A 14,974-nucleotide genomic window follows, 5' to 3' on the forward strand; every position below is an offset into this window, starting at 1 on the left:
GGGGAGGGGAGGGGAGGGGAGGGGAGGGGAGGGGAGGGGAGGGGAGAGAGAGAGAGAGAAAGAAGGCCTGTAGAGGTGCTGAGTTCTATTTCAGTTCAGTCCCAGAATTTAAATACATAGTTGAACAAAACTGTAGTGAACCTGTACAAAAAAAGAAAGGCATTAGGGTGACATATCCTATATTTTGTCTAAATTTTATATGGTAACTAATCCAGTGCTCTCCATTCAGTAGGTGCTTAATAAGTGTTTGTTGAATTGAGTTGAAAATAGGTAGGATATAATAATGTGATATTTTTACTGTCTGAACTCTAGAATATTGTTCTGATCAATGTTTATTATTGCCAAATCTTTATCCTGGGTTCAGCTGATTCTAATCCCAATTAAATCCATTTTTGTGTGTATCCTTAGAACTGGTAGTGAAGAATCATTCTTGGCAGGTGACTTTAGATGTGCTGTAGCATTTTCATACTGCATTTCTATCCCATTAATCTGGATCAGTCCAAGCATTTTTCTCTTTCTTGGTTATTCCCCATTGCTACTTGTCCAGAAGAGATCAGGGAGCATCTTGTTAAAGAAATAGAGGCCTACTGCCCAGATCCTTGAAGAAAGCTCCAATTGTAGGCTATAAAGCAATTTAGAATTTTTGTTTCTGCCTATTTAGGAGCATTCAGGAAGAGTTTTCCGACTCCAGTTTGATGAATTCCAGATTGTCAGTAGTTCACATGATGACACAATCCTCATCTGGGACTTCCTAAATGACCCAGCTGCCCCAGCTGAACCACCTCGATCCCCTTCTCGAACATACACCTACGTCTCCAGATAAATAATCATATTGACCTCACACTTGCACAGGTAGGAAAAACAGTTGTGTATCTAATTCTGCATGAGAGTACTAGAAAGTGGGGTGGTACAGGAAAAGCCCAATTTTTTCCTGTGTAACAAAAAGACTTGGGGCTCTCTTATGCAAGATTACTTTTAGTTAATGTAGTTTTTGTTCCTGCTAATTCTGGGATTGGAAGAATCATTCTTTTCCCTGAAATGTTTGTTTCATTTTTTACCCTGGATAGAGTTTGGGATACATTCTGCCATCTTTAAACCAATGATCTCTTTCCCATTTTACTACATTTTAAATGGAAGTTCCACTTTGGTGTGGAATAAGTACGCTTGTAATGATTTCCAAATGACCAGAGTGAGAATTGTATGCTATGGTGACATCTAAATAGCATTTTGAGGAACAGTGAAAGATCTGGGGGAAAGGCAGTGATACAGGTAAAGGGATAAGGAGCCTTTCACACCACTAATTTTGATCTGTTACATATTGCAAATCAGTAACTGTTTTAGGAGAACTACCTTTTTACACTTATCAAATGATTTGGAAGTTTAGGGAAAATGTGCTGGTTTCAGAGTAAGTAGAAATGGATGATGTCTGGTTCAAGTTCTACTACTAATGAATTTTGTAACTTTGGAAATCTTTTTAACGTCTCTGTGTTTCAGAATACAAATCTATATCACTGAGCTCTAAAAACAAAATAAAATTTTGATTTTGAAACACCGTGGAAACTAAAACTCCAAGGTATTAGCTTTGGCTCTTTTTGTATTGCTTAGTTTAAATCTGATCATAACACATTATGACAACAGGAAAATTATAACCAAGTGTATATCAAATGTTGTATATCTTTAACTCTCTTGAAATTATATGCTAAGTATAGGCTAGCCATGTTCATTTGGTTCCCACCAAGATCCTGGTTTATTAATACCATTTGATTACAGAAGCCAACTTCCAAGACACCTTAACTCTCTCCCCTAATACACCTTCAAATTAGGGCCAGGCCTAACCTTAAAATTGTTCATTTGAGGAGTCTTAAGGAAGACCCCTCATCAGTTATTCTTAGCCTCTCCTGTAGGCATGGAAGAGTTCCTAAAATATCAATATCCAGGTTCTCAAGATTGCTGTAGATCCAGCTCTTCTCTGATCTGGAGTTCATTCAGACATTTGAGTTTGTCCTGAATTTGGAAGTACTGCCTTCTGAATAAATGAACTAATGCTATATAACTCACCAGTTCCTTCAATTACCCAAAAGTACGCTCAATCTTCTTGATTCCCATAACCTAATATTTTACCTCTTCTTCCCACAGGGAAGGTCACATCAACCACCAAAAATTTCACAATTGTTGTAGCACATCATAATCTACGATTTCATCACCCCTTATTCCTTCCCTTCCTAAACGTATTTTCCATCCTCATCAAAACCTCTGACTTCTCTGTCTCTCAGTACTCTCTCTCTCTCAGGCTACTATCCTTCATCTAATATTTTTTCTCTTGCTTCATAAATTCAGCCTTGTAGTTCAGAAGTGGCAAACCATCCAGCAAGAGTACAGGAACCAATTAAAATGTAATTGAGAGGGGGAAGCTGAGTAGCTCAATGGATTGAGAGTCAGGCCTAGAGATGGGAAGTCCTAGGTTCAAATTTGACCTCAGACACTTCCCAGCTGTGTGACCCTGGGCAAGTCACTTGACCCCCATTGCCCACCCTTACCACTCTTCCACCTCTGAGCCAATACACAGAAGTTAAGGGTTAAAAAAAATGTAATTGAGAAATATTTGACAAAATAAATAAAAATACAGTAAAATATGAGTTAATTTTTGGTTTTCTAAGTCAATGTGCAGCCTGCAGAAATCCCTTTTTATTTGATTTTGACATCACTGTTGAAGTTAATCACTTCAAATCTCCACTATTCTCAATTTTTTTAATCCCTTACCCTTTTGTCCTTTCATTCCTCATACCTTTTCAGACCCCAACCCTTGATTAATCACATCATTTGCCTCTTTCACTTGTCTTCATGCTGGAGAAAATGATACAACCAAACAAAACCACTACAGTTTATGTTATCTGATCTCACCTGGGCTCTCACCACAGCAAGACAATCATTTTACTCCCTTCTTTTGCACTCCCCACAGAGACTGTTCTAAACCTTTGCTTCTCTTCTCAGGCCTCCTACCCTTTATTCCTCCAACAAAGTCAAGGAACCTTGACTTTTGCCTAAAAAATAAAGATTCTTCACCATTAAATTTGTCTTCTCTCCTTCTGTCTCTATATTTCAAAATGCCTTGACATTATTCCTCATTTGTCTTTGTTTTTACTCTTTCCTCTGCTAAGAGTTGGCCCTTCTCCCTAAGATCATCCCACCTTTTCTATTATATCCACTTACCAGTCATTCCCTCTCGTTCTCTAATCTTCAATGTCTCCTTATATACTAGTTTTCCTTACTTCATACAAACACTCAAAGCTTCCCCATCTTGAAAAAACAGTTGCTAAACTCTACCATCTCCTCAAGCTGTCTTCCTGTATCTCTCCTTCCTTTCAAAACTGAACTCCTAGAGAAAATGTCTTTACTTCTCCTTCTCTCAAAAATTTCTCAGCCCTTTGCAGTTTGACTTCTAAAATAAGAATATTTTTGGACAAGGCCAAAATGGGGATTTGTTGTGTTTTACTATGTATGAGAATTTTGCTTTTTTCCCCCCCCAATGTGGGGAAGGAGCTGGGAAAGAGAAAATAAATACTTATTAATCAAGGTAGCTATTGGTTCAGTGAAGAGTATGAACCTGGAATCAGAAAGATATGAGTTCAGATTTGACCTCAAACATTTACTAGCATTGTGACTCTGTGCAAATCACTTAGCTTCTACTTGCCCCAGTTTCCTCAACTGTAAAATGGGGATGATAGCACTTCAGAGAGCTTTTGTAAGAATCACATATTTGTTCATTTGGGGTTTTTTTTAAAGACATTTGTCACAGTACTTTATAGATAGTAGATACTATATAAATGCTTATTCTCTCCCAAGTGAAAAATTAATTTAAAGTATTCTTCAAAAAATCTGGCTTCTGAATTTGTTGCCCAACTGAAACTGCTCTTTCCAAAGGTACTAGTGCTCTTAATTTCTTAACTCCTAAATCTTATGATTATTTCTCAGTCATCCTTCTCAGTCTCTCTGCAGATTTTGAATATTGTTGACTACCTTGTAATCTTCCTAAGATATTCTCTTCTCTCTGAATTTTTCTGACAGTTCTCTTTCTGGTTCTCCTCTTGCCTGTTTAAAACCATACCTTCTCAGTCTTCCTTGCTGGATCTTCATTCATGTCCCTCCCATTAACTGTAGGTGTACCTCAAAACTCTTATCTATAACCCTCTTTTATTTTCTCTCTACTTTCTATCACTTAGTCATCTACTACAATTATCATTTCTTTGCAGATTGTTCCCAGATCAGTAGATCCAGCCCTAGTCTGTGTTCTGAGCACCAGTCCTACGTCTCTAACTGCCTATTAGACTTGAATTGGGTGTCTTATAGACATTTCAAACTCAGTATGTCCAAAACAGAACTCATTATGTTCTTCCAACACCCTGCCTGTCTTCCAGACTTCCCTATTTTTATTGAGTGTACCAACAACACTTCTAATCACCCAAATTCTCAACCTAGGCCTTATTTCAAACTTATCATTTTCCCTTACCCTATATAACCAAACCAGTCAGATGTCAAATCTTGTCATCTCTACTTCCACAACATCTCTCATGTCTGTTCCCTTTCTTCTATTCATATAGGTACCCAGCTAATTCAGGATCTCATCACCTCTCTCTCTCTCTCTCTCTCTCTCTCTCTCTCTCTCTCTCTCTACTTCAGTAACCTACTGATTGGTCTCCCTGCTGAGTCTCTCTCCAAATAATCCTTCACACACTGCCAAAGTGATTTTCCTCAAGGGTAGATTTGATCATAGTAAGCTCCTATTCAGTAATCTTTTGGTTCCTTATTACCTCTAAAATCAAATGTACTCTACTTTTTGGGCATTTTTAAATCTCTTTACAACCTAGCCCTTTTCTCCCTTTCCATTTCCCATATTATTCCCCTCCAAACAATGTGTTCCAGCTACCTTGCCTTTCCTCACACATGATGTCTCATCTTCCTTTTCTGTACTTCTCTAGTGGATGTCTCCCTTTACTTGGAATGGTCCTTAGTTCCCTCTATTAGAATCCCTGGCTTCCTTTAAGAATCAACTCAAAATACCACTTCTTAATAAAACCTTTCCTGGTCCCCTCAGCTATTAGTGCTTTTTCTTCTAGAATTATGTTATATCCATTCTGAATTTATCTCATATCTACCTATCTTTATACATGTTGTTTCCTTCACTAGAATGTAAGTTCCTCGAGGGCAGAGACTCTTCAAATTTTCCTTCATATTCCTAGAAGCAAATACTTGGTAGAAACTTAATAAATGGTTGTTGATTTTTTTAAGAGAGAATAAAAGAAAACAAGGTTGTCAAAATGAAAAATGAATATAGTAAATTCATAGCAAATAAACAGAAAGTAAAATAATCAGAAATGGCTATGCTTAACCAAGAAAAAAAAACAGGGTTTAAAGAAAATCAATTAGAACCAACAGAAGTATGAGATACTCAGCTTAGCAAATTAGGAAATACATATCCTAAACCCACTCTCAGAGAAACCAAGCTAGCTATAAATTAAATTTTTAAAAATTAAATTAAAAAAAATTTTGAACCACATTGTTATAGAAGTGAATTATGTCAAACATCTAAAGAGCATCTCTATGGTACAGAAATTGCTCTCAAAAATAAAGAAAGAATACTCTACCAAACTTTTTAATATGATAGATATGGTTCTTTTATCCACATTAATCCACCCCAAGAAAAGGTTTGACCATGTTACTCCCTTCAGCTTAAAAACCTTCAATGACTTTAATGGCCTTCACTGCCTTTGAGATAAAGGCAGTCTAGCCAAACTAGACTACTCCCTACACCATTAGCATTCCATGTGCTTTCCCACTCTTTTCTTTTGTTCATGACATTCCTTTCTGCCTGGAGTTTTCCCTCTTCTTCAATTATTAGCAAGAATATTATCCATCCATAAAAGGTTCTGCTCAAGTGCTACCCTCTTAATAATGCCTTTCCTCTTCCCCTACAGCTGGACATGATTTTTTTACACCCCTTGAACTACCAGAATACTTTGTTTCTGTGTTCCCACCTCCCATATCAGAACACTCAGTGCCCATCAGCTTTGTGCTATAGTGATGTAAACACATCATATATCTCCTACTTGATAGTAAATTTCTTGGGAAGAGACACTGTCATAATCATTTTTGCATCAAATTAGGAGGTCTTGATGGTTTAATTCTGAATTTAAACTCCAGAAAATATATAAACACTTCATATATAAAACAAATCAAACTATAAATTGAAAGCAAATAACTTTTTCTTTTTAAGTATGTCACCCTGAAAACTCTCCTGTTTGTGTTTGCTTTTGAACTTTTATTCTGTTCTGCTTTGCAGGGTGGGCAATACCTAATGAACTGAAGTATTTTTTATTCTGAACTTAACATACAAAAAAAAAAAACAGTTTCCATACTCAACTCAACAGAACACAGAAAGAAGAGTCTATATGAGATTATAAACCTCCATGTCAGACCCCTTTTTTAAAAGCATATCATAAATTTCAGACATCAGTTTCAAAACTCTTCTGTTTTAATAACAAAATTCATCTGGAGGAACAAAAGGTGAAGACTATCAAGGGAATCAGTGAGGGAGTAGGAAGTAAAGGAGCAGAGCAATACCAGATCTCAGACTATACTGCAAAGTAGTAATAATCACCAAAACAGAAATAGAGTAGTTGATCAATCAAAGGAAGAGATTAGGTATAAAATATACAGAAGCAAATGAGCACAGTAACCTAGTATTCGATAAATCCAGAGATCTCATCTATTGGAATAAGAACTAATTGTTTGACAAAAACTGCTGGGAAAACTGGAAAGCATCTAGCAGAAAATCAGCATAGACCGATATCTCACACCGTACACCAAGATAAGTTTTCATGGGTACATTATTTAAACATAAGGAGTGATGTGTTATAAGCAAATCAGAGGAGTATGGGAAAAGTTAGCTGTCAAATCTATGGATAAGGGAAGAGTTCATGATCAAACAAAACAGAAAGTTTCACGGGAGATCAAATAGATCATTTTGATTACATAAAAATTAAAAAGCTTTTGCAGAGACCAAACCAGTGCACCCAAAATTTTAAAGAAAGCAGGAAACTGGCTAGAGAAGGAATGGATTTGTAGCAAGTTTCTCTGATAAAAAGTCTCATTCCTTAACTGATAAATGGTCAAAGGATACAAACAGTTTTCAGAAGAAGAAATCAAACTAATCAATTGTCATGGGGAAAATACTCTAAAAAGCTAATACTTTGAGAAATGCAAATTAAAACAACTCTAAGATACCACCTCATACCTATCTGATTGACTGATATGACAGAAAAGGAAAATGATGTGCTGGAGGGGATGTAGAAAATGGAAACATGAATACACTGTTGGTGGAGTTGTGAACTGGTCCAACCATTCTCGAGAATAATTTGGAATTATGCCCAATGGGCTATTGTGCATACCCTTTGATCCAGCAATATTACTACTAGGTCTATAATCCAAAGAGATCAAAGAAAAAAAAGAAAAGAACCCATATGTACAAAAATAGACGCTCTTTTTGTGATGGTCAAGAATTAGAAACTGAGAGGATGGCCATCAATTGGGGAGTAACTGAACAAGTTGTGGTATATGATTGTGATGGAATACTATTGTGCTATAAGAAATTTTAAAGAAGATGGTTTCGGAAAAACCTAGGAAAATTTATATGAGCTGATGATATAAAGTGAAGTGAGCAGAACCAGAATAATGTGTACAGTAAAATAATACTGATGGTAATCAACTTTGAAAGACAGTAATAATTAATCAATACAGTGATCCACCACAATACCAAATGACTCATGATGTAAAATACTACCCACCTTCAAACAGAGAACTGAGACTCAGAATGCAAACTGAAGCATATTTTTCCTTTATTTTTCTTGCTTTTTTTCCCCCAGAACATGGCTAATGCAGAAATATGTTTTGCATGACCTCATATCTATAATGAGTATTGTATTCTTGCCTTTTTAATAGTTGGGAAGAGGTGGAAGAAAGGAGATAAATTAGTACTGAAAGGAAAAATTAAAATTAAAAAAAAATAAAAAGGAAAGAAGAATCTTCATGTCATGGTAAAGTGGGGGCTAAAGGGACTGTTATGATTCTTTCTGAACTTCTTTACATTCTTTTATTTATTTAAATCTTATTTTCTCTTTCTTAGTAAGCAAGAATCTTCCTTTTACCTTCCCACTCCATCCCCATAAGTACAAAAGGAAAACAAAACCCCTAATAAAAACACATAGACTCAAGCAAAACAAATTTCACATTGTCTGTGTCCAAAAAAAAACAAACTCATTCTGCCCTTTACATCTCTATCAGGTCAGTGGCATGTTTCATTATTAGTATCTTGGAATCATTCTTTCTGGGTTTGTATCTTGAGCAACTGTCACCATATTAGTTTTTTATGGTAGGATTCATTTTGTTTGCTTATTCTTTAAGTCTGCTTCCTGACTTCAGATTTTGTTAGGGCCAAGCAGACTTTCTCTGTTACTACTTTCTGGGGGTATTAAATATTGTTATTACAGAATCCCAGGGACAACTCAGGTTGGGGATCTACAAGTTTTTAGTACTCCCAAAAGTGGCCTGATTAAATGCAAGTTCTTGACCTGGTTATTCCTCCACAGGCTTCAGACTAGTCTAGAAGCTAAGACTGTGATCCCTAGACTGCTCCTTGGATCTGAGCCACACTGCAGCTGCCCCTTAACCTGAAATGCATGGGCAGCTTGAGAGAGAGCCAGGCCTCAAGTCAAGAAGACTTGGGTTCATATCTGGCCTCAGACACTGCCTACCTGTCTCTGACTCTGAGCAAGTTACTTAATCTCAGTTGCCCAATTGAATTGACACTAAGACAGAAGGTAAGGCGTTTTTTTTTTAAATCTAAAATGCTGTCCCTTGGCAGAGGTCCTCTCTCTTGTCTACCCTATTGGGGAATGAGCAGCAAAGCCACAAGATGGCCCATGTTCTGTCACCATACCCCAGTATGGGTCTGAGATCTCCTGCCCTGGTGACCAATTTCTCCTTACATGGTATCTCCTGGCTAGACACCATCCCCAATATCCCCCACCTTCTCTGTCTCTTTATGCTGGCTTCAACTGGAAAAATGACTCATGATTTTTTCTTGAATTTCTCCATCAAGGATGCAGCATCAGGAGCTTTGAGGAAAGGAGAGTTATGTCACTATTTTGTGGCCTCTGCCTCCTCTTCTCTGCATTTTTAAAAATATTTCAATTACCTTCTTTTTTGGATATCATTATTGTTCCTTATTCCCCAGCCCCACAATTAAAAACAGAAAGATTATAACAATAAGCATAGTCAAGCAAAATGAATCCACACAGTTTTCAGACTTTGTCCAAAAATATGTCTCTCCTATTCTTGGTGTCCATCACCTCTGTGTCAGAAGGTGGGTAGGATGCTTTATCATAGTTCCCTAGGCCAAAGGCTGATCATTGCATTGATCAGGGTTCGTCTTTCGAATTTGTTTTTCTTCACAGTGTTACCTTCCTTATATACATTATTCTTTTTCTGTGCATTTCACACTATCCAGGTTTCTCTGAAATAGTCATCTTTGTCATGTTAAAGCACAGTGATATTCTCTTTTGTTCATATGCCTCAACTGGTTTTAACTATTCTTCACCGTCTTAAGAGGCAATCTAAGGCCCTTACCCTCACCCTTAGAATCCAGTAACTTGCTTTTCTTTTATTGGTCTCTTCATCCTATCTTCAGGATCAGGAAGTTTGTTTAACTTCCCTTCCAGTATTATCCTTCTTTAATCCACTTCCCTATTCCCACTTATCCACCTATTGAATTGATGTATTTCTACACTAGACTATGTGTTCCACCCTCTTTTGTCCATTTCTGGCAAGAGTGATTGAGGTTCACCTAGTGCCTAGTCCCCATACCCTTTCCTCTACTTCTGTACATTCTTCTCATGCATCTCAGTTATAAGAAACATCAAGTTCCATCTCTTTTTTTCATCTTTGGTACATTAATATATTCCTTTTACCCTTCTCAAACACTCAGAACAAAACCACCTCTAGAGATCTCTGCTTTTCTTAAATTCCCTCAGTCCCCTTTAAAGACATTAAAAGTTCTAAAAAGACTCATTTTTCTTCTTCCTCCAATTAGAACATTAACATATTCTCATAAAACTACTTCCAATTGCTCAGATAAGTTTACTTTTCTGAGTTTCTTTTGATTCATGGGTTTTACGCAGTTCTTGTCTTTTCTTTAGGATATCTTGATATCTTCTGTCCCTTTAAAGGTGTTTTTCCCCCCTATAGTTACAAATCTATATCTTCTTTCCCCCCCTATAGTTACAAATCTATATCTTCTGCTTTTTGGAATATTATATTTTAAGATCTTACCTTATTTATAATAAATGCCACTGTAATCCTGGTTAGGATTCCTTGGTACTTTAATTCTTTCTGATGACTTTTCCTTTTGTGATTACTTTCAGGAGGTTTTCTCTCCAAAGGAGAGAAAAATTATAAACCAGGTACTGAACTCATTGAGGAAAGGAAACCTCTGGGAATTTGTAGACAGCAGATATTACCTAGGATTGTGATTGGTTGGTAACTATGAATAGCCTCTACTTCAAAGGAAGAGCAGTTACCAATGTAAGAAGAGATCCTGGAAGTGACAGTGGGAAGCACAGAGTAAGAAGGGAAATGATTTGGAATGAAACAGGCATTTCAGAAGGCACATTGGAAAGACCGGGTGGTGTTTGATTGAAACTTTGAGGTGGAGGATTGAAGGGGATGGTAATAAGGAATTGGGTAATGGGATAGGGGTTGTAGAATGTTCAAGAGTGGTTCAGAGATGTGAAGGGAATGACTAGATTCAAGAATGTTCATCAACAAGTGGAGGGCACTACTCTTCCCAAAAGAGGTTGGAAATTGGGCTGGAGGTAAATGCAGCAAGAGATGGAAGACACCAAACATTCTGGAAGGCAATTTGGAACTATGCCCAAAGGATGTTAAAAGACTGCCTGCCCTTTGATCCAGCCATAGCATTGCTGGGTTTATACCCCAAAGAGATCATAAGGAAAAAGACTTGTACAAAAATATTTATAGCCACTCTTTGTGGTGACAAAAAAAAATGGAAAATGAAAGAATGTCCTTCAATTGGGGAATGGCTGAACAAATTGTGGTATCTGTTGGTGATGGAATACTATTGTGCTCAGTGGAATAAAGAACTGGAGGAATTCCATGTGAACTGGAAAGACCTCCAGGAATTGATGCAGAGCGAAAGGAGCAGAACCAGAAGAACATTGTACACAGGGATGGATACACTGCGGTACAATCAAACATAACAGACTTCTCTACTAGCAGCAATGCAATGTCCAGAGCAAGGCTAAGAAAGAAAACTAGCCACATTCAGAGGAAGAACTGTGGGAGGAGAAACAGAGGAAAAACAACTACTTGAACACATGGGCTGATGGGGATATTATTGGGGAATATAGACACTAAACGATAACTCTAGTCCAACTATCAATAATATGGAATTGGATCTTAATCAATGATACATGTAAAACCCAGTGGAATTGTGCATTGGCCAAGGTGGTTAGGAGGGTTGGGGGAGAGGGAAAGAACATGAAACATGTAACTATGGGAAAATATTTTTAAAAAAAATTTTTTTTAATTGGAAAATGAGGGAATGCCCTTTGATTGGGGAATAGCTGAACAAATTGTGGTATCAGTTAGTGATGGAATACTATTGCACTAAAAAGAATAACGAACTGGAGGAATTCCATGTGAACTGGAGTGACCTCTAAGAATTGATACAGAGTGAAAGGAGCAGAACCAGGAGAACCTTATACACAAAGACTGATACACTGTGGCACAATTGAACGTAATGGACTTCTCTATTAGCAGCAATGCAATGACCCAGGACAACACTGAGGGACATATGAGAAAGAGCACTATCCACATCCAGAGGAAGAACTGTGAGAGTAGAAACCCAGAAGAAACACAACTGCTTGATCACATGGTTCAATGGGGATATGATTAGGGATGTAGATTCTAAACAATCTCCCTAGTGCAAATACTAATAATATGGAAATAACTCCTGATTTGATCAATGACACATATAAAACCCAGTGGAATTGCTCATTGGCTATGGAAGGGAGGTGGGAGGAAGAGAGGGAAAAAACATGATTCATTAAACTTTGGAAAAATATTCTAAATCAATTTAATAAATAAACTTTTAAGAGAGAGAGAGATGGAAGATGCTAATGGCAATGGAATACTATTGTGCTGAAAAGAATGATGAACTGAAGGAATTCCATATGAATTGGAAAGACCTCCAGGAATTAATGCAGAGCAAAAGGAGTAGAACCAGAATATTGTACATAGACTGATACTCTGTGACATAATTGAACATAATGGACTTCTCTGCTAACAGCAATGCAGTGACCCAAGACAATTCTGAGGGATTTACAAGAAAAAATACTATCTATATCCAGAGAAAGAACTGTGGGAGTAGAAACCCAGAAGAAAAACATGTGATTGATCACATGGTTCAATGGGATATGATTGGGGTTTTAATGTTAAAAGATCACTACTGCAGATATGAATAACATGGAAATAGGTTTTGAGCAATGATACATGTATACCCATTGGAATTGCTTGTCAGCTCTGGGGGGGGGGGGTATCATGAATCATGTAACCATGGGAAAATATTCTAAATTTTAAAAAAAAGACATTGTCAGATGAAAGGCTCTGCTTTTTTTCTCTGAAAAGTGGAGATTAGGCAGGAAAAGAGTGAAGCAGAAGATGAATTCAAACCTGCACAGCAAGATAAAGAAGCCTTATTTATGATTTCTTGAAATATTCTAGACTTTTTTTTTAAGCATGTCTTTTAGGGAATACTGTTTCTTAAATTCTGTCCACCTGTTTTGTTCTGTACTTTCAGGTCAAATTTTTTTATACCAAATATTTTCCTTGGACTCATTTTTCAGTCTTTTGACTTTGTTCTAATCTTTCTTGCCATCTTTTTAAGCCAGTGAATTCTGTTTCATCTATTCTAGTTTTCAGGGAATCTATTACTTGAGTAAATTTTAACATTTTCCCTTCTAAGTTATTCTCCTTTGAGTTCTTTCCTCCAGAGCTTCTATTTCATTTCTTTTTTATCTCTTATTTCATTTCTTCTGGATATTCTTGTGGTCCTTATGAAAAAAATCCATTTATTTCCTTTTGAGTTTCTGTTTGCAATCACACTTCTTTTTCTAGGAGATCTCTAAATCTAAAATAATTTTTGATACTGGTTGGTGTTTTCCTTAATTTATTTATCTCTCCAACTTTCTTTCATAAATTGTTCCAGAATCAGATTCTGTTTCCTCCTCCTATGTAAGTATTGTGGTCAGCCCTACTTGGTTTCATGGGAGGACACTGCTTTAAATTCTACTTCCCAAATTTAGGTCTCTCTGGATCTTTGAGGTCCAAGGTCCTTTCTCTCATCTCAGGACAGTGTGTTAAGGGGCTCTGGAATCACCATGGTCCTCATCTTTTTGACTACCCTGGATTTTAGGGGAGCCTTCTGCTATTAATGCCTCTCAACACAGAACTTGGACATGAAACTGCTCATGCCTCTGATCTATCTATGCTACAGCTGATTTTGCTGGCAGCCCCCCTTTTTTTTCTAGCTGACCTCTTATGCAGTTCTAGAAAGGGAGTAGTCACTTTAGTTTCTTATTGGATTTGTTTATCATTATTCAGTCAGATGCAAACTTCAGAATTTTCCTGAAGTATATAGGACTTGATCTATCCACTTCCCATTCAAACAAACATCTTGGCTAAAAGTTCTTGTATCAAATTTTTTATTGCCTAAGACAATGCCTTATGTAATAGGTTTCAAATTTTGGATAAATGAATTAGTCAATATTATTGTGACTTAGTGCTGTACACTAAGACTAGACATGGTCCTGGGTCTCACTGGGTACAAATAGCAGCAGTATTATCATGTGCCAGACCTTTTATATATCCTTCAAAATTAGACTTTCTTATCTATAGCTACAGCTGCTCAGTTGGAGTATGCAGTTAGGGAAGCTTTCAGGGCCTTTACTTTCAAGTGGAAGCCAAGTTAATGTTTGTTGATTCTTGTATTTATTTGATGAAGATGTTGGGAACAGAACTAACTCTCTTTCCTTTCTTTTACAGGACTCATTAAAGTTGCGGTATTTAATGTATCTGCCAATGCCAGGACAAGCAACAACAAAAACAACAACTATCCAGTTACCCAGGACTAGCTGAGAAATGGGGCTTTCAGACTCATGTTTGAACAGAGTTGGCCTGCAGTCGACCCAGGATGGTCTGCTCAGCACAGCTGACTGCTAAAGTGCTGCTATCAGAAGATGTCTTTTATCTTTGGTGAATGATTGGAACTTTTAAACCTCACCCTTCCCTATTCCTTCTTCCTTTTCCCACTAAACCTATTCTCCCCCCCCCCTTTGGTTGCAGGCACAGATGACCTATAAATATATTTAGTGTTTTGCCAGAATCTCTGTTGCTTTGCTCTTAAGCAGAAGAACCAGTGCCCCCTGAGAGAGCCCCTTCTGAGGGACAGGAGGATGCTGCTTTGAGCTACACAGCTCAGCACCCTCTGCAGACTTTTGAGCTTTGGGAGCATCCAGTACCTGACTGCCTAACCACCATAAATGAAGAAGAGGCAAAAGTTTCCTAATGCCTTCTGGGGCTGTCCTGAGTGAAAGAGTGTATGTATGTGTGCGTGGCATTCTTGTGGTTTATTACCACTTGGCATATCTGGTACATTAATCCAGGATCTCTGTTACTTCCCTTCTCTCACTTTCTTTCTCTCCTCCCTCGTCCCAGTTCTCTAACCACTTAGAAAGAAGATTTGTGAATGTCCTCAGCATGCATGAGGTAGATCAACTAGAAGACACCACACTGGAAAGGGTTAAAAATTTGTTCAGATAAAGTGTCCAGGCCAAGATTTTGC

The 14,974-nt window shown here is 37.4% G+C and overlaps 1 protein-coding gene across 1 annotated transcript in view; it reads left to right on the forward strand.

The window, feature by feature from the left end:
- Positions 1-14,260, forward strand: part of BTRC (beta-transducin repeat containing E3 ubiquitin protein ligase) — a 196,836-nt gene extending 182,576 nt beyond the window's left edge. Inside the window, exons 14-15 of the mRNA XM_044665502.1 lie at positions 662-852; positions 14,176-14,260. Of these exons, the coding sequence (XP_044521437.1) occupies positions 662-823 (162 nt within the window). The 3' untranslated portion in view covers positions 824-852; positions 14,176-14,260. The remainder of the gene's footprint in view (positions 1-661; positions 853-14,175) is intronic.
- The last annotated feature ends 714 nt before the right edge of the window (positions 14,261-14,974 follow it).

This window comes from Gracilinanus agilis, chromosome 2 (genome assembly GCF_016433145.1).
Source record: "Gracilinanus agilis isolate LMUSP501 chromosome 2, AgileGrace, whole genome shotgun sequence".
Lineage (NCBI taxonomy): Eukaryota > Metazoa > Chordata > Mammalia > Didelphimorphia > Didelphidae > Gracilinanus > Gracilinanus agilis.